General features: G+C 50.9%; 1 protein-coding gene across 5 annotated transcripts; it reads right to left on the bottom strand.

Moving 5' to 3' along the window:
- Nucleotides 1-485: 485 nt before the first annotated feature.
- Nucleotides 486-17,190, bottom strand: ZNF8 (zinc finger protein 8). 5 transcript variants are annotated; one of them, XM_082606575.1, is made up of 5 exons: nt 17,026-17,190; nt 12,410-12,536; nt 12,026-12,121; nt 6,088-7,531; nt 486-4,328 (listed from the first exon to the last, which is right to left on the bottom strand). In XM_082606575.1, the coding sequence occupies exons 1-4, from the start codon at nt 17,089-17,091 to the stop codon at nt 6,135-6,137; spliced, it is 1,686 nt and encodes a 561-aa protein (XP_082462701.1). In that variant the 5' UTR covers nt 17,092-17,190; the 3' UTR covers nt 486-4,328; nt 6,088-6,134. The 5 variants fall into 5 exon arrangements, with proteins under 5 accessions (XP_082462701.1, XP_082462697.1, XP_082462699.1 ...); XM_082606571.1 differs by lacking the exon at nt 17,026-17,190 and adding an exon at nt 16,587-16,759; XM_082606573.1 differs by lacking the exon at nt 17,026-17,190 and adding an exon at nt 16,587-16,759 and having other exon boundaries at nt 486-4,144.
- Between the last annotated feature and the right edge of the window lie 3,561 nt (nt 17,191-20,751).

Here is a 20,751-nt window from a genome sequence, read left to right as displayed (position 1 = left end):
GGTGGATTCTTAACCACTGTGCCACCAGGGAAGCCCCATGACTCACTGTTGATCTGATTGGTTTTGTTTTTGTTTTTTGAAACCTTGAAGGAAGGTATCCTTGACTTCTCTGATGCTCTTTGTTCTGAGAAGATACAAAACTGCACTGAAAACCATGCTTCAGTGGAGCAGTTCCTCAGAGTTATCTGAGATGCTGTCTTCCAGGCTATAGTCCTCAGTTTGGCTCAAATAAAACTTTCTTCTATTCCTACTATAGATTGGTTTATTGATGGGAAATGTATGTGCTACAACTAGCTTGCAGGAAACTTTAGGGAGTCTAGGCTGTTTTACACTCAGTTGGTCCTGTTAGCTCAACACACACGTGTGCACCTGCAGAACAGGTGTGGCCAAGACACACAGTCATGGGGACATTTAACTCGGGGGAGACAGACAGTGAATGAAACAAATGAACAAACTTAGTTTAATTTTAAAGAATTAAGGTTTTGTTTAAATTTATTTTTTGAACTGGTAATACTTTTACATGTTTCAAAATTCCAAAAATATCAAAAGATAGAGTGAAAATTCTTCCTCATCCTTTTCCCCTCACTTCTCCTCCCCAAGAGCAAGTAGTATATATAGTAGTATGTTCACTCTGTACCCTTCAGATATAGTGTGTGTGTGTGTGTGTGTGTGTGTGCATAAGCAATGGCTTTACACAAATGGAAACATACCATACAAACTGTTTTATACCTTTTCACTTAACAATCTTGGTGCTCTTTTCCACAGTTCATAAAGACAGTCCCCATTTTAAGGGCTGTGTAAAAGCCAGCCAGTCCACCGTAAATCACTTAGCCAGTTCCATGTGGTGGACACTGAGGTTGTTTCCAAATTTTCACTTTTGAGATCAATACCGTGGTTAAAACTACATACAAACAGTTTGCACGGGTACAAATATATCCGTAGGATTCATTATCAGCAACTGGCTTGCTGAGACAAAGTGTTTGTAATTTAGATAGCAACCAACAAAGTGCCCTTTACAGAGGCTGTATCAATTCATACTCCTTCAGAAATGTGTATGAATCCCTCCTCCCCCTTTTGGATAAAAGTCAAGGCTGGTAAGATGCTGGGTGGAGGTCACATTGTTACAATCCTCCTGAAAGGTAATTTAAAAAGCTACATGAAATCCATTTTCAGAGGAAAATGTTCAAGATAGAGTAAGAAGTACATGTTACAAGAGAAACAGAAGGGATTCTAATTTTCTAAACACAAGATAACTACACATAAATATTTTTGTTGTGTGTATAAGATTTAATGTTCACTCTATGTATACACACATGTATATTTCAAGAAAAAATTACAAGGAAAATTAACAAAATCTTAAGGTAATGACCATCTCTGGATGGTGGAAGTATGAGGAATTAAATTTTAAATAAACCTCCATACTTATGTGTATTTTACTTTTGTGCATTTTACAGGTTTTGCTACAAAGAATTTGCATTACTTTGACAAACTGATAAAACCATATATTTTCCCTAGTTTATAGTAATTTCCCCTGAGGAGTTTCTTATCTGACTTGGTTTCAAAGCATCTGTAAGGAAATTAGTAGGAATATGATGCCTAGAAAACGTGACCCGAAAAGAGAAATGGAAAATTCCCAAAGATCTGCAGTGCACGGGAGAGGGCGGCAAATGGCAACAGTGACAAGCTTGTTCCAGGCTTACCTGGTGAGGCCACTGTAGCCTCAGCCCACCCAGTGTCCACTCTGAGAACTGTGGAAACATGACCCTTCGGCAGCTGCCATTTTTCGGGCCAAGGCTGAGGGAACGGGGCAATCGCAGGCCTGGATTCCAAGCTGTCCAGAGCTGTGAAGTTACCGCGGGGTCTCCCCTCCTCAGAGCACACTGGCAGTGGGAGCATTCCGAGTCTGCACCCCACACCGCTGGTGGGGCCGTGAGGAGGTAAAGTCAAAAGTGGGGAGGGCTCTGGTGGCCAGGCCACTTGGTGTCATGTCACTCCCCCTCTCGTGGCCATCCTGCACCAGTGGTGGCAGAGGGAATGGAATGGAATGAAGAGAGCTGAGATGTTTAGATGGTAAAACCAACAGGATATCTATCTTCTGGCTTGAGGGATGGGGTGGGGGGGTGGCAACCATCCCCGTGAGAGGGCCCAGGGGAGAAGGAACAGGTTTGGCCTGGAAAATGGCCTTTCCCTCCAGGTAGGCTGTGTTTTGGGACTTTGCAGGACATCTAGGGGAGCTGCCCAGCAGCATGCAGCTGCTGTTCTAGCCTGAAGCTCAGAGACCAAGATGTGGCAGTGAGCAGCACAAAGCCATGGGTGTGGACGAGGACATCTGGGAGTGAGCGGAGCATGCAATGGGCCTCCGGGACCACACCCCAGGGACCCCAACATTTAAGAGGGGAGGGGAGGGGAGGGCAAGAAGCCCCTCGAGAGGTAGAAGGGATCTGGAAGAGTGGGGTGTTCCAGAATGCCAGGGGACCCAGCATTATGGGCAAGGGGGCCTGGCCGGCAGGCTGAACAATCCAGGGGATGAAGAGGCGGAGCTGAGAGGCGGCGGCGGCATCTGATCAGGAAGTGGGGAGCACCAGCGACTCCTCCAAGAAGAGACTGGAGGAGGAGGACTGAGGGTGCTGCCAGCTGCCTATCCATTACCTGCTTCCCGAGACATTCTTCTGGTGCAGTCCCAGCCACAGAGGTTAGAGCAGCTGAACACTAGCTTTCCAAGCGCCCTCGTCGTTAGGCGGCGCCCTGTGACCCAGGCTTGGCCAGTGAGACATAAGGAGCACGGGCTGGAAGCTTCGGGGAAAGGCTTTTCTTTGAAACCTCACTGGAGAGATGAACATAGGCCTGCCAATCCCGCCGTCCTCCAGTCCTGATTGTGGACCAACCGCTGAGGCCGCAGCAGTCTCCCTGCGACGAGGAGGGACGGGGTGGGAGAGAAAACACTGCGTGTGACGTAGCTGAGGCCCTGAGGACACAGCCTGATCTGTTTAAGACATTGTTGACGGGATGCTGACTTCAGGTTCTGGCTCCTAGCCGTGCGAGCTGGCCACGGCTACTTTTGTCCTGTGCCTCATTTTCCTCGCGTGTAAAATGGCACCACCTCACACAACTGTGAGGCACTGCCTGTCTGAAAACACACCTTTTCTGAGCCATGGAAATAGAAGGTTATTTGCTAAGAACGAAGTGGCAGGTGGTGCAGACTAAGCCATGAGGACAGAGGTGTTGAGACAGTGAGAGCCGACAAGGGAAGGCCATGAGGACAAGCCCAGAGGACAGGTGAGCGCAGAGAAGCAAAGCGCGAGGCTTCAAGGGCTCTTGTGGAGCCTCTGGAGATGAGCGGTGAGGCTGGCTCTGAGCGTCCTGGAGGCCAGCTCTGCTGGGATGGAAACCCCACTGGCTGTGACACCCACAGCACCCAAAGAACAGAAATGGACACGAGAAAGTTCTGACAGGGTTCTGACACTCGACCATCACGTCTCAACAGTGAGAGTTCTGAGGCTCAGTCATCCTGACAGAGGTCTTAGAACTGCCGCTGTATCCTTCCACGATGATACTTCTTCCATTCAACTTGACGCTCTGCCAATCCAACATTCTGTGGATATTTTTAGGAACAATTTCCACAAGCTGAGATGTGCCATAACCAATTTTCCTTCCTTCCAATTCTTGATGTTTATGGTTTGTGTTTAACTTCACTGGAACTCAGCTGCAGTGGGAACAGCAAACAAACAAAAAAAGGCAACCATGCTGTGTAACTGGAGCACACGACATAGTGTCCCGGTGGGATGGGCATTTCGCTCTTTCATTGTAGGTTAGAAAGCAGGCAGGTTAAAATCCTTGGTTTTTACATCCTTTCTGCTATGAGATACCAAGGATCACATCTCGAACACAATGTTCTTCTTTATGTCAAGAACAGCATAGACAAAGGTCACAAGGCTTTGCTTTCCTGAGGAGTAAAGTTGGAGGAAAGCAAAAAGATGATCCAGACGAAGTTTCCAATTGTGGACATGAAAACGGTCATGCTAGAATGGTCTGCATCGTATACAAATAAACCATTTTCTCAGATGTCTCTCTTTCCTGGGCACTGACAGCTGAAAGGTCTTCCGAAGGTCTTCCGGCAGAGACCCCAGCAAGATGGGGAGGCGTGCTTGAGATGGGGCAGAGAACGGAGCAGTGAGTCACACCATTCACACGGCCCCTCAGCACAGCCTGGTGACCTGACGCCAAGTCAGAAGTCACTCCACCAGGCCAAGGAGGGTCTGACGGGAAGGCTTGGGACGGAGACAAAATTTAGGTTATCCTGTTGTTTGTTTCCCCCAATATATAAAAGACTAAAAAAGAAAAAGAAAGAAGGGAGACCTATAGATTAAAAGAGACCTAAGAAAAATATTAAGCAAATGCACCGTGTGATTTTTGTTTAGATCATGATTAGAACAAACCAAATAGAGAACAAAACAAAATTTATGAGGCAACCAGGAACATCTGAACACTAGATACTTCATAATATATTGACGAATTACTGTTATTTCTGTTTAGATGTGAAAATGGTAATACAGTTTTACTCGGGGTTTAACGAAATTAATCATTTTTTCCTGCTTCATCCCAGACAACCAACATTTTTTTTCCCTTTACTGAAATGCCGGGGAAGGGAGAATATGAACAACCACCTCGGGACCCCTTCCTTGATTCCCACTCAGGCTCTGGCAGTCTTACCCAGTTGCTTTTGCACTATCAGCGGAAACATCAACTTGGTGAAAAAGGCAAATGACGGCTCAGAATGATTACGAAAATGGTTTCTGTCAGCACGGGCTAACATGCTTTTTAGAGATATCCAGAAAAATGGATGAAATGACAAGATTTCTGGGGCTGATGTAAAAACAATCCCGTGGCAGGCAGGGGTGCCAGTGAAAATGTATTATCCATGTTTTACATGGAATTTCCAAAATAAAATGCTAAAATTTAGATTACTCAGAAAAATAAGTGGATTCTTTTCCTTCATACCAACTACGAATGCTAAAAAACAGTGAAAAAAATTACTAAAAAACATGTTGTGCACATGCTCATGATATCACTTGTTAAAATCAAATGTATATAGGATTGTTAATACAGCCCTGATCAATCAATTTACAGAGTCTGGGGAAAATCGGCTCTTGTGCTGGGCGTGGTTTCTCCACCTCAGGGCCATGTGATTCTTTGCCGAGGGGCTGTCTGGGGCTTTACAGGATGTTCAGCAGCATCCCTGGGCTCCCCTACTGGATGCCAGGGGCACCCCTCCCTTCCGCCGGTCATGACAACCAAAATTCATCCAGACATCATCAAGTGTCTCCCGGGGAACAAAAGCACTCTGAGTGAGAACCTCCATCATAGACCACACTGCTGTTCTAAGGCGATGGTTTCCAGCGGGAGCTGCGACACCCCCAGGGAACACTGTGGAATTTCACGGGGGCTCCTCTGACATTTGACTTGGGCATGAGTGTGGCTGCCATGCATGCTCTAATGGCTCTGAAGCGCAGAACTGGCCCCCAGGGACCGTGTATGTATGTGTGAAACCACCTGTCTGTAATGTATGAATTGAGACCCTGGGTTGACTCCATGTACAAACCAATTAATTCCTGCAAGTTTAAATGTTATGCATAAACCTTCCAGAAATGCACTGGCATTTTGTTTTGTTCAAACCTTTTCCAAGACTGAGTCACCACTTTGGGAAATCACACCCACACAGGAATGCCTCTCGTAATATTTCCATGGTCAACACTACACCCCGTGTACCAGACGGCAACAGGCAATGCCCCAGGTCTCCGGGCACAATGGCCACAAGGTCACAGGGAGAGATACCACCAACTCAGCACACGTTACCCCACTGTAAATTACTTTCGCTTTAATTATCCTTTACAAAATGGGGGCACGTATGGATTTCTCAACATTACACGTGTGTGGGTTACATTACCTGTGAATTCATTTCAGGGTACTGGGCTTGATAGATTGGAGAACCACTGAGCTCAGGTGTTTGGGAAGCGAAGCTTCCTTAGGAAATCAGAGGGCATTTAAACCCCAGCCCCGCCTTCCATAAATACACCTTGTAGGACTTACCACGTTTTTGTACCTGTGGTTCAAAAGTCATCCGCAGAGTTTCTCCCCTAGGTGGATTCTCTGATGTCAAACAACACGGACGTGCCCACAGAAGGCTCTTCCACCCCAATAACATGCACTGGGTTTTTCTCTTGCATGATTTCGTGGATGTCAAACAGGGCCAGTGCCCGGCCTGCCGGCTGCCCTGCCTTCGTCCCGGCCCCAGGGCTCTCACCCGTGGGCCCGAGCTGGTGCCGCCCGAGGTGCGGGCTCCGGCCGCAGGGCTGCGGGCGCCGCCGGCCCCGGCCTCGGGGATCCTCCCTGGTGTGCGTTATCTGGTGTCGGATGAGGTGCGAGCTCTGCGTGAAACCCTTGCCGCACTGGCCGCACCTGAAGGGCCTGTCGCTGCGGGGAGCCCCCTCCCCAGGGGTCAGGGGCTCCGGCCACGCCGGCGTGGGCTCGAAGGCCAGCCTCTGGCGGCAGTCGTAGGGGCCCTCGCCGGCGTGCTTGCGCTGGTGCTGCGCCAGGGACGAGCTGTGCCGGAAGCCCTTGCCGCAGCGGCTGCACTCGTAGGGTCTCTCGGCCGTGTGCGTCCGCAGATGCAGGAACAGGCACGTGGTGCGCGAGAAGGCCTTGCCGCACACGCTGCAGGTGAACGGCTTCTCCCCGGTGTGCGTGCGCCGGTGGCGGCCCAGGGACGAGTTCTGGTTGAAGGCCCGCCCGCAGTCCTGGCACGCATAGGGCTTCTCCCCGGTGTGGATCCTCCGGTGCACCGTGAGGTGCGTGCTGTGGCAGAACGACTTGCCGCAGTCCGCGCACTTGTAGGGCTTGTGGCCCGTGTGGATGCGCTCGTGCTGCACCAGCGAGGAGTTCTGGCTGAAGGCCTTGCCGCACTCCTTGCACGCGTACGGCCGCTCACCCGTGTGGATCCTCCGGTGCACCGTGAGGTGCGCGTTGTGGTTGAAGGCCTTGCCGCAGTCCGCGCACTTGTAGGGTTTCTCCGGCACCTGGCTGCGCGCAGGCTCGGGTTCTGGTTCCAGAACCGCCTGACCAAAAGAGTTGCTGCGGTCACTGTTGTCACACGGCTGTCTTCCCGAGGAGCCCATCTGCTCACCGGCTGCGCTCGGGTTCTGCTGCGAGCCCGTGACCCGTGAGCCGGGAGCACACAGACACTCTGTCCTGGAAGTCTCCGGGAGGGGATTTGGGTTTGGACTCCGGACACAGTTTTCCCCAAGTCTGAGACTTTCGTGGCTTCCATCTTGAACCAGCGCTTCCTTGAGGCTGAATTCCAACTGCCTCCAATTACCCTGCTCCTTCTCGGGCCCCTGTACCCGGCCCTCATGTTCCCAGTCTTCCCCCGGCGTAGCGGGACGTGGAGCCTCCCCCAGGAAGCCTTCCCGCCCCTTCTCCTCAGGAAGGCCCTGCTCCTGGGGGGGTGCTCGGCCCTCAGGTCCAGGCTCCCAGCCTGAAAGAAAACCCAAGAGCTGTGAGGGGCTGGCGGACACACCCTGGGCCTGTGACCTAACCTCTTGCCCCGCCCCCCAATTCTGCTCTCACACTGACCCCAGTGCCCTGTCTGCAAACACAGCTTCACTCATTCATCCTTTCAACAAAAACTTCTTGAGCACCTGCCGTGGGCCAGATATTGGCCTAGATCAGGAACTGGCCAACTACAGCCCCCAAGCGACCAATGCTTTTCATGTTTTTAAAGGGCTGTAGGAAAAAAATATGTGACAGAGATGGGCGGGATTCTGAAGCTGTTGGTAGCTGTTCAGGCAGTCATCCAGGTACTGCTATCAAGGGATTTTGCAGGTGACATGAAGTTTACTCATCAGCTGACCTTAAACCTCAAAATAGGGAGATGATGCTGGATTAGCTGACTGGGCCCAAAGCAATCCCCTCAAGCTTTAAAAGCAGAAGGAGGTAGAAGGCAGAGGCTGGCTGGGCAGGGGGCACGAGCCGGGGAATGCGGGTGCCTCTCAAAGGTGAGAGAAGCTCTCAGCTGAGTCTGCAAGGAAACAGGAATGTCAGTCCTATGACCGCATGGAACTGGATCCTGCCTGTGTCTAGATGCGGATTCTTTCTGTGCCTCCCAGTAAGTCGGCCCCCCGACTCCCAGCCCGCCGACGCCTTGCCTTTGGCCTTGTGGGCCCCAGAGCAGATAAACCAGTCAGGTCTGAAAGAACTGGGAGATAATGAATGTATGTTGTCTTAAGCCGTGTTTGTGGCAATCTGTTTCAGCGGTGACAGAAAACAAACACGGCAACTGCAAGTTGCCTGCCAAGCCTAAAATATCTACTGTCTGGCCCTAGATGCTGGGGACAAGGCAGTGACCCTCTGGAGCTGGGGAGGCAGACACTGAACAAAGCGCAGAAGGAGCAGCCTTGGGTGGGGATCGGGTAGCTCAGTACAGAAAACCTAGGTGTGACAGGCCAGATCCCCAAGTGCAAGTGCCCTCTTGTCTGGGGACACCCTGAAGGAGCAGCACCTGGCCTGCGGATCCTCCAGAATCACCCCTCACGCAGGCAAGGCGTGAAGTGGCAGTGGAACAACTTACCACACACTCACCCCTACAACAGCACACGCCTACTCTCTGGAAGGCAGAGTCTAGAGCCAGGTCTGGCAGGGCCGTGCCCCTCCTGGGGGCGGCAGGAATGGGTTTCCCTGCTGTTTCCAGCGTCTGGAGGCGCCCACGTTCCTTGGCCCTTGCCCTCGCCTCCAGAGCCAGCAGCGGAGCGCCTGCCAATACGTCTCTGACGTCACCTGTCCTCTTCCCGCCTCCCTCACTAGAGGACTGCTGTGACTGCAATGGGCTGGCCCAATAGTCCAACGGACAGGCGCTGGGCATCAGGACGTGGACATCCTTGGGGGCCAGGCTGCCGGCTCACCCCAGCCCTCTCCAACCTCCTCACCTGCTGGAATCCTGTCCACAGCACACTCTATGTATTCATTCACTTAGGGTCCATCTCACCACACCAGAATGTCCACAGCCAGTTCCTAGAGCTGACAGGGAGCAGGTTCTCAAAAATACACGCTTCAGATGCGAGGCAATGAGGGAGCACTGGCCGGGGGACAGGTGCCGTAGGAGCCAAGCCTGACCAGGCAGCAGGAGCTTGTCCCACTCACCTCCGGTCCCCAAACTGGACTCCATGCACAGCGCCCAGAGGGTACTTAACAAAAACACCAGCCAGGCCACAAGAACAAAACCACCAGCCAGTCCACAAGAAGACTCTACAGGAATGTTTACAGCAGCACTTTTCACAAGAGCCAAAAAGTGGCAACAAACCAAACGTCCATAAGCGTGGTCCATCCCTATAATGGGATATGATTCAGCCATGGAAAGGAATGAAGTCCTGACATACGCTACACATGACTGAACCCTGAAAACGAGATGTTCACTGAAAGAAGCTGGACACATACAAACCATCAGGTATTAAAATAAGCTGCAAGGATATATTGTGTTGATACAACACAGGGAATTTAGCCAATATTTTATAATAACTGTAAGTGGGGTACAGCCTTTAAAAATTGTGAATCAGTATATTGTACACCTGTAGCTTATATAATATCATACATCAACTATACTTCAATAAAAAAATAAAAAATAAAACACAAACGGAAAAAAAGAAAAAGCTGGACACCAAAGGCCACATATTTTAAGATTCCATTTAAATGGAATATCCAGAATATGCAAATCCATGGACAGAAGGCGGATTAGTGGTTGCCGGGGGCTGGGAGGGATGAGGCGATAGAGTGACTGCCTTTGATATTGTCACTTATGAGAAATATATATTTGGTCTTCCTCTCTGGTCCCCGGACACAGCTCCTAAAAGCCTTGGGATTTCCTTAGTGAGAGGGGTCAGGAGTGTCTTTTGTTAATTGTAATAAGTCCCCCTCAACCACATGAATTCATGCTAACGAGGTGACTCTTGGTGGGCCTCTGGACAGCTTCCGGATGGGGAGCTTCAGCCCCTCTCCCCTGACATCTGTCGGTTCATTTGTATCCTTTATATTATCATTTACAAAAAACAGTAAATGTAAACAGTGTTTCCCTGAGGTCTGTGAGCTGTTACAGCGCATTACTGAACCTGAGGGGGCCGTGGGAACTCCTGATTTACAGCCAGTCGGTCAGAAGTATGGGAGGCCCTGACTCGTGGCCAGTGTCTGAAGTGGGGGCAGCCTTATGGGACTGAGTCCTTAAGCCGTGGGGTCTGCACCAGCTCCACGGAGACCGCGTCAGAATTGGACTGGATCGTTGGGACACGCGGCTAGTGTCTGGAGGGGTGGAGAATTGGTTGTTGATGTGGAAACCCCACACGTTTGGTGTCAGGAGTGTTCTGTGGGTAAAAACAAACCATGGTACTGCTGATGGACAACCTCTGGGCAGCAGAAATGTTCTGGAACTAGACGCTGCTGATGGATGCACAACCTGTGAATACACTCAAAACCACGGAATCGTACACCTTACATGGATGAATTTTGTGGCACGCGTGGGACCTGGCAGCTGGAAGCGGGCTGGCCTGATGGGAGTTAGTCCAGGGCCTGGGGGTGAAGGCCAGCATTTGGGGCTGGAAGATGTCAGACAGGCTCCGTGGCCTCAGAGGAGACAGGGCACTTGTTAGTCCTGCCCCCGGGTGATGGGCCACACCCTATCGTGGAGGTACCGGGGCTTCCCTACAGATGGTGTCAGAGGCTTTCAGGTGGGAGGCTGGGCTGCAGGTACAGCTGGTTACGTATCCCGTGGTCAGAGCCCACTTCTTTCAGAAAGTAGTCAGGGTACCAATGCACCAGCCCGAGGGAAGGGATGGATAAGCCAGTGATGACAATCTAGACTCCCTCCTTCCAGCTTCCCTAGCAGCGGGGGTGACCCCCTCCTGACCAAGGAGACCTCAATGGACAACATCTGGAGTTCTGATAAAAGGGGACAAACGTGACTGGCGCCATTCTTCCCAGCTCCTCCTGCCCGTCTGGAGCACAGGTGTGACGGCCAGAGCTGCTGCAGCCACGCTGAGCCCCAAGAAAAGGCCAGGAGAATCCGAACCATCAGCCCTGGCATTCCTGGAATGCCAAGCCAGCACCAGCAATGGCCACCTCTGGGTTCCTGCTTCACGAGAAACATGCTGCGCTCTCGCTCTGAGGAGCTCTAGCCCAGCTGTCAGGTATTTGCGGCTGAACACAATCCTGTTCCCGAGAGAACAGAAGGGTGTAGGGAAGAGGTTTACAGGCTGTGGACGTGCAAGAATGAAACAGAGAAGATGAAGGGCACGTTCACACATCAGAAACGACCCTGTGGTAAGGGCGCGCCGGGAAGGTTGCTGAGAGAGGGAAGAAGTGGTGCATTCTGACCCCTCGAGCAGAGGCGGGAGGTCTCTGAGCTCAGAGAAAGGGGAGCACAGGTGAGGAGGCCTCGGAGCACCGGGAGCACTCCAGGCAGGGGACGGGAGGGCAGGGCCCAGACTGCCTGTGCAGAAAAGAGCTACAGGGTCGGCCCAAGGCTGCCATCCTAAGAGGGCCAGCTTTCAAGGCTGGTCTTTGGCTGGGTCTGGAACTTGGGTTTGGGGAGGGCTGCCATGAACCTAACTGGTCAGAGAGGCTCACTTGTGCCCAAACTCTGTGACAACAATATGGTTTAGGGCGAACACCTGCTTTCTCCTGGGAGCCTGGAGTCTTGGTCTGTGCCAGGTAGGGGGTGCCCCCGTGACGAGCCCCCAGTAAACCCCCTGGCACAGAGCCGATAGTGAGCCTCCCCGGCAGCCAGCACTTCTCCCTGGTGTCACAAATCACTGCACCTCCAGGGAGGGATTCTGAAGCTGGCGTCTGGCTCCCTCTGGACTCGGCCCCACTGGCCTCTTCCCTGTGCTGACTTTCCTCTGTATCCTTTCTCGGGGACCCTGACACACCACCCCTTCCAAGCAGCACAACTGCTCCTGTTAGGGGTTCCCACTTGGCGAGTTCTCACCTGGACAGCAGCCCTGGGCAATTCCTCTCTCTGCCACCCATAGCTCAGCCCCTTGCTCCAGCTGGGAGATGACTTCGGGTTTGGGAAGCTCAGGCCCTGGAAACAGAGAAAGACAAAGGAGGTGGGAGCCTGCTCTGGAGAAAAAGAACCAGCCCAGGCTCCAGCCCTAGATTCCTGACCGTCAGGACATGGGGGCACCTCGTAAGTTTTTGCGTTGGGACAGGAAAAGGCAGACACCCTCCTACCCGCATGTCCCACAGGAAATGAGGATTCAAGGTCTCTGATCCCAGGTCAAGTCCTCACACCAGAGGCCCTAGGACCCATAACCCATGAAGAATAAGTCACCACAGGGATCTGATCGTCAGCTTGGGAAGTGGGCCTCACCCACAGAGAGCAGGTGCCCGAAGGTCTCCAGCATCACATCACGGTACAGGGTCCTCTGGGCGGGGCCCAGTTGCCCCCACTCCTCCTGGGTGAAGTCCACAGCTACGTCCCGGAAAGTCACCGGCTCCTGAAACATCACACACACTCTCAATCAGCTGGACTGTCCTCATCAACACGCTCGGGAAAAGGAGGAGGAGAGGGGAAGGTGAAGACAAGCAGGCCAGTGTCCAGAGAGTGCATATTCCGAGCGATGCAAGTCAGGTTTCACTGGGCACCTACTGGGCTGTCTCACGCGGGGGTGGGCTGTATGGTGAGGACATGAGAAAGGATCCAGGCAAGATCAAAGCCAACCACAGCTGACCTACAACTGATCTCAGACAGGTGCCGGTGCCGACAGAGACCAGTTTAAACTGCTGACTTGCAGATCTGTGGGCTAAAGAAATGGCTACTGTTCTAATCCACTAAATTTTGGGACAGTCTGTTGTGCAGCAACAACTAACTGACACACTAAGAAATCCTCAGATTCAAAGCAAGGCTTATCATCCTCCCTGAAAAGAGGGATGTGCCGTTGAGGTCAGAAACTCACTGGCCTTGAGAGACTGGGCAGGCTCACAAGTGACTAAAGTGGGCCCATGTAAGAGCTTACGAGGGTTTAACCTATAAGAGGTGACACGGGAAGTGATGAGTAATATGTGTGACCTGTATGCAGGGGTGGCTGGGACTCAGAATCCGTTGACTGTGGGGAAATACAGGCCCCATGTGGTCAAAACTCCCAATCTCTGGTGAGAAGCTGAAAATTCGGTCACATTTTATGAAGTGAAAACTTTAAATTTTGGTAAGTTTACGCAATGTATTTAAAATGTTTCCCACAAATGAAACCCTTCTGTGGGCTGGCTGTGGCCATGATTCAAAGCTGGATCGAAGGTTTGGCTCCGCCATTTCCTCGAGAGGCAGAGAGCAGGTACCCACCTCTGCCTCCTTGTTTCCTTGTCTACAAAGAATCACTCCTTGGGAGCTGTGATAGGGATTCAGTGGCTGTTAAACACTTCTGACAGGGCAACTGGATAGCCACATGCAAAAGAATAAAGTTGGTCCCCTACCTCACACAATATATAAAATTGAACTCAAAATGCATCAAAGACATAAATGTAAGAGCTAAAACTATTAAATTCTTAGAAGAAGGGACTTCCCTGGCGGTCCAGGGGGTAAGACTCTGCACTTCCAATGCGGGGGGCCCAGGTTCGATCCTGATCCAGGAACTACATCCTGCATGTATGTCGCAACTAAGAAGTCCACATGCTGCAACTAAAGATCCTGAATGCTGCAACAAAGATCCCACGTGCTGCAACGAAGACCCAGTGCAGCCAAAATAAATAAATAAATATTTTTTAAAAAAATCTTAGAGGAAAACATAGTGCTAAATCTTTATAACCTTGTATTTGGCAAAGGATTCTTAGATATAACAGCAAAAGCACCAGCAATAAAATAAAAAAATAAGTAAAATGGACTTCATCAAGATGAAAAACTTTTGTGTTCCAAAGGACATTATCAAGAAAGTGAAAAGATGGGAGATGATAACTGCAAATCATATATCTGATAAGTGACTTGTATCCACAAGATATAAAGAACTCTTAAAACTCAATAATAAAGACAATCCAACTGAAATGGGCATAGGATCTATATAGGTATTTCTTCAAGAAGATATAAAAGAATATATAAACAGCTAATAAACACATGAAAAGATGCTCAACATCATTCACCACCAGGGAAATGCAAGTCAACATCACATACCAAATACTTCAATTTTAAAATTGTATTTTCTTTTAAGAAAAACAGTCAGATTTAAGAACATTAAAGATATTAAAGAAATATAGTACAGGTGGCATATGGCTCTGACAAAAATTGTGCAGCAAATATGCAGAACCCTTTGGTTGGGAACAGAGGTCTCTGCTCCTGTCCTCATATCCTCATCTCCCACTCAGAAGGTCCTCCAATCCCGACAACATGCTCCCTGTGCCTCCTGCCCCCACCCACCACCACCTAATCTGCATGGGGTACCAGTGACAGCCCAACCACCAGGTCTTCAGACCCCTGCAAACCTCCTCCTCCTCTGCACTCTTGGGACCTAGAGAATGGGCTTTGTCAGACCCCATCCTCCCCCCCACCTGGTGCCTTAGTTAGCTCTCAGTGTCTCTCCTACCCCCAACCCCCAGATGCCTGAATGTTTTTTCTCAAACCCATGCCATTCCTGCTTAAAATACTTGAATGGCTCCTTTCCATCTTTGGATACAGGATGACCCCTTTTAGCCTGGCTATGGTTGGCTGAAAAACGGCCCCCAAAGGTATCTGGGTCCCAGTTCTTAGAACATGTGAACGCTACCATAAATGGCAAAAGGGATTTTGTGGACGTGATTAAGGATTTTAAAAATAGGGAGATTATCCTGGATTATCCAGGAGGTCCCTAAATTCCATCACAAATGTTCTTCTGAAGGGAAGGCAGAAGCAGAGTTAGTTACAGAAGACAACGTGACCACTAAAGCAAATGCTACGCTGCTGGCTTTGAAGATGGACAAAGGGCTATGAGCCAAAGAATGCAAGGTCTACAGCTCTAACAGCTGGAAAAGGCAAGGAAACAGATTCTACCCTAGAGCCTTGACAGGAAGGGTGGATCTGCCCACATGTCGATCACAGCCCAGTGAAGGTGACTTCACACCTCTAACCTCCAAAACTCTAAGAACAAATGTATATATTTTAAGCCACCACAACTGTAGTAATGTTATGGCAGCCAGAGGACGCTAATACACTGGGCCTCAAAGCCCTCCACTTCGGGCCCTCGCCTCCTGTGGTGGCTGGCCTCCAAGATGGCCCCCAAGGATCCCCAGCCCTTTGTAGCCCCCTCCTATACGAGCAAGTTTGACTTATGTAACCAATAGGATATAGTAGGGTGTGAATTCTGACCCCAGGTCATAAGACATTGTGGCTTCCACATAGCTCCCTCCTGGATCACTCACTTTGTGGGAAGCTAGGTGCCATGTTGTGAGGCCGCCCAGGCAGCTCCACAGAGAGGCCCACATGAGAAGGAACAGAGGCCTCCTGCCTGTCATGTGAATGAGCCATCCTGGAGGTGGATCCTCCAGAACCAGTCGAGTCTCAGGTGATAGCAGTCCAGGCTGACACCTCGACTGCCATGAGCCCAAGCCAGAACCAACAGCTAAGTCATTCCAGGATTCCTATCATCAGAAACTGAGATCATATTTATTGTTGTACGTTTTTCATTATTTGTTACACAGCAACCGATAATGAACACACTTTCTCTTAAGCCTCTCACTGCTGACAAAGACTCCTTGACCAAACTTTAGTCTGGCTCCTCACAACCCTCTTCCCAACTAAGCTTTGACTTCTGGGCTTCTGTGTCCGTTTCTGCATCACCCAGTTTTACCAAAAATCCACTGATTTAGCCAGAATCCCACCCTCCATATCTGACCACTCTTGGTATCTTTTCAAAGTCCTCATCCCCCAAAATCCTCCAGATAACATCCCCTCATTTGGGTGCTTCAGCAATAATCCTGTTTTAAGTCAGTTTAGCAAGAATTACCCCCGCCCCCCCCCCACTATAAATACCCGCTTTTCCCTGTTGTATTCGGAATAGAGCCCAGTTCTATACTGAAGTCTCTTTCCCCCTATTGCAACAGTTCCCGAATAAAATCTGTTTTTACTGCTTTAACTACTGTCCAGCTCTGGTATTCTTTGACACTGCTCACTCCCTGCCATCCACAGCAAAAGCAAACTAAAGCGTAGTTGCATTTCCTGCCAATCTGCAACAACACGTCTCTGAACACATGCACACCTAGGATTGTCAAGAGTCTCACTCTGCATACCAAATGTGAAATAAGTGCAAACCCCCGCAGACAACAAGAAAAAGACAGAAAGTCTGTAATTTCAAAGACCCGGAGCTTCAGGAATTATGAATTTCTTTTGGTTCCTGCTGCGTGGAGTCAGCACTACATGGAGAACAGAAGCCACTTTGTCTAGAAAGGCTGCAGCTTTGAATCACGCGCCTTCCCAGACGGCCTTGCAAGCAGACTACCCTGTACTGAGGTCCCCCACAGCCCCGTAGGGGTCAGACCCGGTGGTCGCTCCCGCCCCATTAACGCGGTGTGTGGTCACCTGTCCTCACCCCAGAGGCTGTCCCCGTCCGCGGGCCAGGGGGTTCGGGGAGCGGGGCTCTGGGTGGGTGTCGGTTGACTCCGCATGTTGAAGCATCTCTACTCCAGTTACTATTACCCATCCTCACGGTGGTCTGCCTTCGGGGCGGGGCCAGCCCGGTCCTCGGGAATGACCCCAAGTTCTAGGCCGGGACAGAAAGGCGGGGGGACTTGCGGAGCATGCGCAATCGGGGACTGGAAGGCCTGGGTTCTATTCCCGACGCCACCCCTCACCAGCTGGGCTAGTCGGGGCGCCCGACCTGGGCTTCAGTCTCCCCGGATGACCAGGGGATAACGCCCGACCCTGCTCACCGTGCGCTGCGAGGGGTAAAGGGTCAGTATCTGAGGGAGATGCCCGGCCTGGGGCCCGCTGCCGTCGTTGTTATTGTTACTGTTATTGTACCGCCGTACCTGGAGCCGTTCCGCCGGCAGCCCCGTAGCCATCGCCAGTGCCGCCGCTTCCTCCTCGGGGTCCATCCTGGGCCGACAGGTCGAGGACAGGCGCCCGAGGTGATCCTGAACCAGAGAGCCCCAACCGCTACAGGGAGCGCGGGACTCGCCGCCCGCCGGACAATGGCGGCCGCGCCGGCGACGCTGCAACTACAGCTCCCAGAAGGCTGTGCAGCGCGCTGCAGCCCCGGCCAATGAAAGCCTTCGTTCATCGAGCCTTCGACCAATGGGGGCTTCCTCTCGCTTGCCCTTCGGCCAATGGGGCCCCTCAGGCCGCCGCTGTGGGCCTAGGCGGGCGGGGGTCCAGTGCCAGTCGCTATGGTGTTGCGGACCCGATGGTGGGGGAATCGTTCTCCCAGACCAAATGCCAGTCTGCGCCCTGCGGCCCCGCTTCCAAACGCCAGTCTGCGCCCTGTGGCCTGGCATCGGAAAGCCAGTCTGCAACCTGGAATGCCACGGCCCGGGTTGAAATCTGGGCCTGCTCTTCCCAGCTGGAAAGGCGCAGGAGGAGGCCCGGGGCTTTCCTTGTTTGTCTGTGGATCGTATACTGACGTTGTGCTTAAAATATTTCGGTGCTTTACAATTACATGAACGTTTAAAGATTTTGTTAATAGAATAGGTTTAGGGGGCTAGTGGCCCAGAAGGGGCACAGGCGGGTTCTGAGAGCTGATCATGTTCTGTTTCTCGATTTGGGGTATTCCTTTGTGAAGGGTCATATCTGTGGTTCTGTTAGAGTCCATTAAAAAGTTTATTGGAAAAGAAGAAAGGAAAAGCAGATGTTCACCAGGATGCAGTCGAACCAGAACAAATATTTATTTGATCATGTACTGTGTGCTAGGAACCAGGCACAGCAAGGCAGAGAACAGAGATACTCGCCCGCCCCCACGGGGCTGTTGGTATAGTGGGGAGAGACAAACAGTAAACCACAAACATGACAAAAGGGTGAACGACCGTGGTCACCGCGGGGATGGGGTAGCCGCGGGGATGGGGCAGCCGGCTTCCAAGGGGCGCGCGGTTTCCGCACTCACTCCCATTCCTGTCATCCCTTTGCTGCTCCTGCGTCTCTCCACTTCAGTCCAACCACCGCTCTGCAATCTGCTGGGCATCTCCCCTGCAATCCCACCCAGGACCCAACCCCACCAGGCCTGCGGTGCCAGGAGGAACATGTGTTCACTCACCACTCACCGTGGCTGTGGGAACCACGGATCAGGCAGCCTCCAGACCGAATCTGGCTTCTGCTGGGAGCCCAACAAAATTTCCTGGTGGTATCCTTTCTCCGTGGGCAGAGAAGGTCCCAGGAGGTCCCAGGAGGATCTATTGCCTTCCCCTTAGCAGCAGCTCCCCAGAGGGTGGAGAAGGTGGTGGTGGGGTGTTGAGTCTATTATCTTCTCCTTGGGAACAGCTCTTTATTTATTTATTTAAAGTAAAGTTTTTTTAATATATAAATTTATTTATTTTATTTTTGGCTGTGTTGGGTCTTTGTTGCTGCGCGCCGGCTTTCTCCAGTAGTGGCGAATGGGGGCTACTCTTTGTTGTGGTGCGCGGGCTTCTTTGGTGGCTTCTCTTGTTGAGGAGCACGGGCTCTAAGTGCGTGAGCTTCAGTAGTTGTGGCTCGCAGGCTCAGTAGTTGTGGCGCACGGGCTTAGTTGCTCCGCGGCATGTGGGATCTTCCTGGACCAGAGCTCGAACCCGTGTCTTCTGCATTGGCAGGCGGATTCTTAACCACTGAGCCACCAGGGAAGCCCTGTATCCTTTATTTTTATTCTTAAGTTTTTGGCTGTGCCACATGGCATATGGGATCTAGTTCCCCGACCAGGGATTGAATCTGGTCCCCCTGCATTGGGAGCACACAGACTTACCCACTGGACCACCAAGGAAGTCCCAACAACTGTGTATCCTTAGTACACCACTGCCGTAAATCTCAGCCGTGAATACAGTTAGATGCTGAGCCCCATGAATTCTAGAAAAATCTCTAGATGTGGGAGTGGTCTTGTGGGCCACCAATAGATTCACTACTGGTTGTAACAAAAATACATTATGATTATTTTGGTATCTGTGTTTTAAAAAGCAGGGGTGGGGGTGGGCAGGGAGAATGGATTTCTGTTAAAAGGAGCCCCTGGGTCACATGTAACACAGGTGTGGTATCTGTTTAAGGTCTTCTAAAAATTAAGCCACAAATGTAAGTGAAACCAACAACGAGGAAATAGATACATGGATATACAATTTTGAGATAACTTTTTTTTTTTTTTTTTTTTTGTGGTACACGGGCCTCTCACAGTTGTGGCCTCTCCCATTGCGGAGCACAGGCTCCGGACACGCAGGCTCAGTGGCCATGGCTTACGGGCCTAGCCGCTCCACGGCATGTGGGATCTTCCCAGACTGGGGCACGAACCCGTGTCCCCTGCATCGGCAGGAGGACTCTCAACCACTGCGCCACCAGGGGAGCCCGAGATTACTCTTTACAACATGTTAAGATGGGTCCAATAGCTGTAATTCTAACACTTCCTTTCAGGTGTGTCTTATGTATGTTTTGATTTGGAACCACTGGGTATGAGTATCATTTGGGCAGAAAGGTCTCAGGTTCCTATTTCAAATGAGCCCACTTCTTGGGTCCTTAAGAGCCTCCGGTTTCCGATTTATGAAAGGGTAGAACCCCTCTCAGAGCAGGGCCTGAAGCACTCACGGTGTACACAGCAACTTCTGTCTTCCATCTCCCCCAGCCCCCTACATGCATCCTTCTTGTGTGATTCCCACAGGGTGTGGTCTCCAGGAACCCATAACCCCTATGCTCCTGTGTGGTTTCCCCATCTTGGGAAGAAGGACTTGAGGGCACTGCGGCATCACACGCATCTTCCGTACTGAGTCCCTAAATAGTGCCTTCACTGAACAAGGCTACTTTTAAGACTTGCTGAATGGAAATGTCTCTCAGGTATTTGGTCAACAAGAATCGTCAAACAACACTCACTTTGCTAGATCCATTGCGCAAGTCCTTCCTCCCAGGCCCCGGCATCTTCTGAAAGCTACATAAGGTTGGTCTCAGCAGCAGGACCAACTGCCTGACCAGGCAGCAAAGTACCCTCTGTTCTGTCCCGGCCACTGTAGGAAGGCATTTCCTGTCTCGAACTCCGAGTCTCATATGAATCATGTGGGCCGTTACTTATAGGGTCTTATGGAAAGTAAATACCAGGTAACTGCCAGAGTGACCTTGGGGAAGTACATTCAGTATGTGGTGGTTATACAAATTCACACACCTGTCTTGTCCGCCCAGGTGTCACAGGATACCAGCACCTCTCTGGGGCCCACTGACTTCCTGGTGATAAGGCTTCTAGAAAATAAAGTCTTAGAGCCTTAAAAGGACTCCAAGGAATTCTAAGAAGCCATGGAATCAACTCTGATTGGCAAAACAGAAGAGCCTGACATCTTTTCTTTAAGCTCTTGCTTCTTTAATCTTCAATTTACAGTGACACTGAATCAAAAGGAAACGTGTACATAACCCCCAAATCAACTGCAGATGTCTTCATGCACTGTAGTTTTGCTCACCTATAGATACACATTTGAAATAATTTGTTACCCAAGTTAAGAAGTGTACCACCAGGGAATAAAACACTACAGAAGGTTTAAAATGGAAAGCAGTTGTCTCCTGCCCCACCTTACCCAACAGTCACAAATCCCATCAACCACTTTCAG

This window comes from Mesoplodon mirus, assembly GCF_964341445.2.
Source record: "Mesoplodon mirus genome assembly, chromosome: 19".
In the NCBI taxonomy this organism is placed as follows: domain Eukaryota; kingdom Metazoa; phylum Chordata; class Mammalia; order Artiodactyla; family Ziphiidae; genus Mesoplodon; species Mesoplodon mirus.
This window is presented reverse-complemented; position numbering and strand designations above follow the sequence as displayed.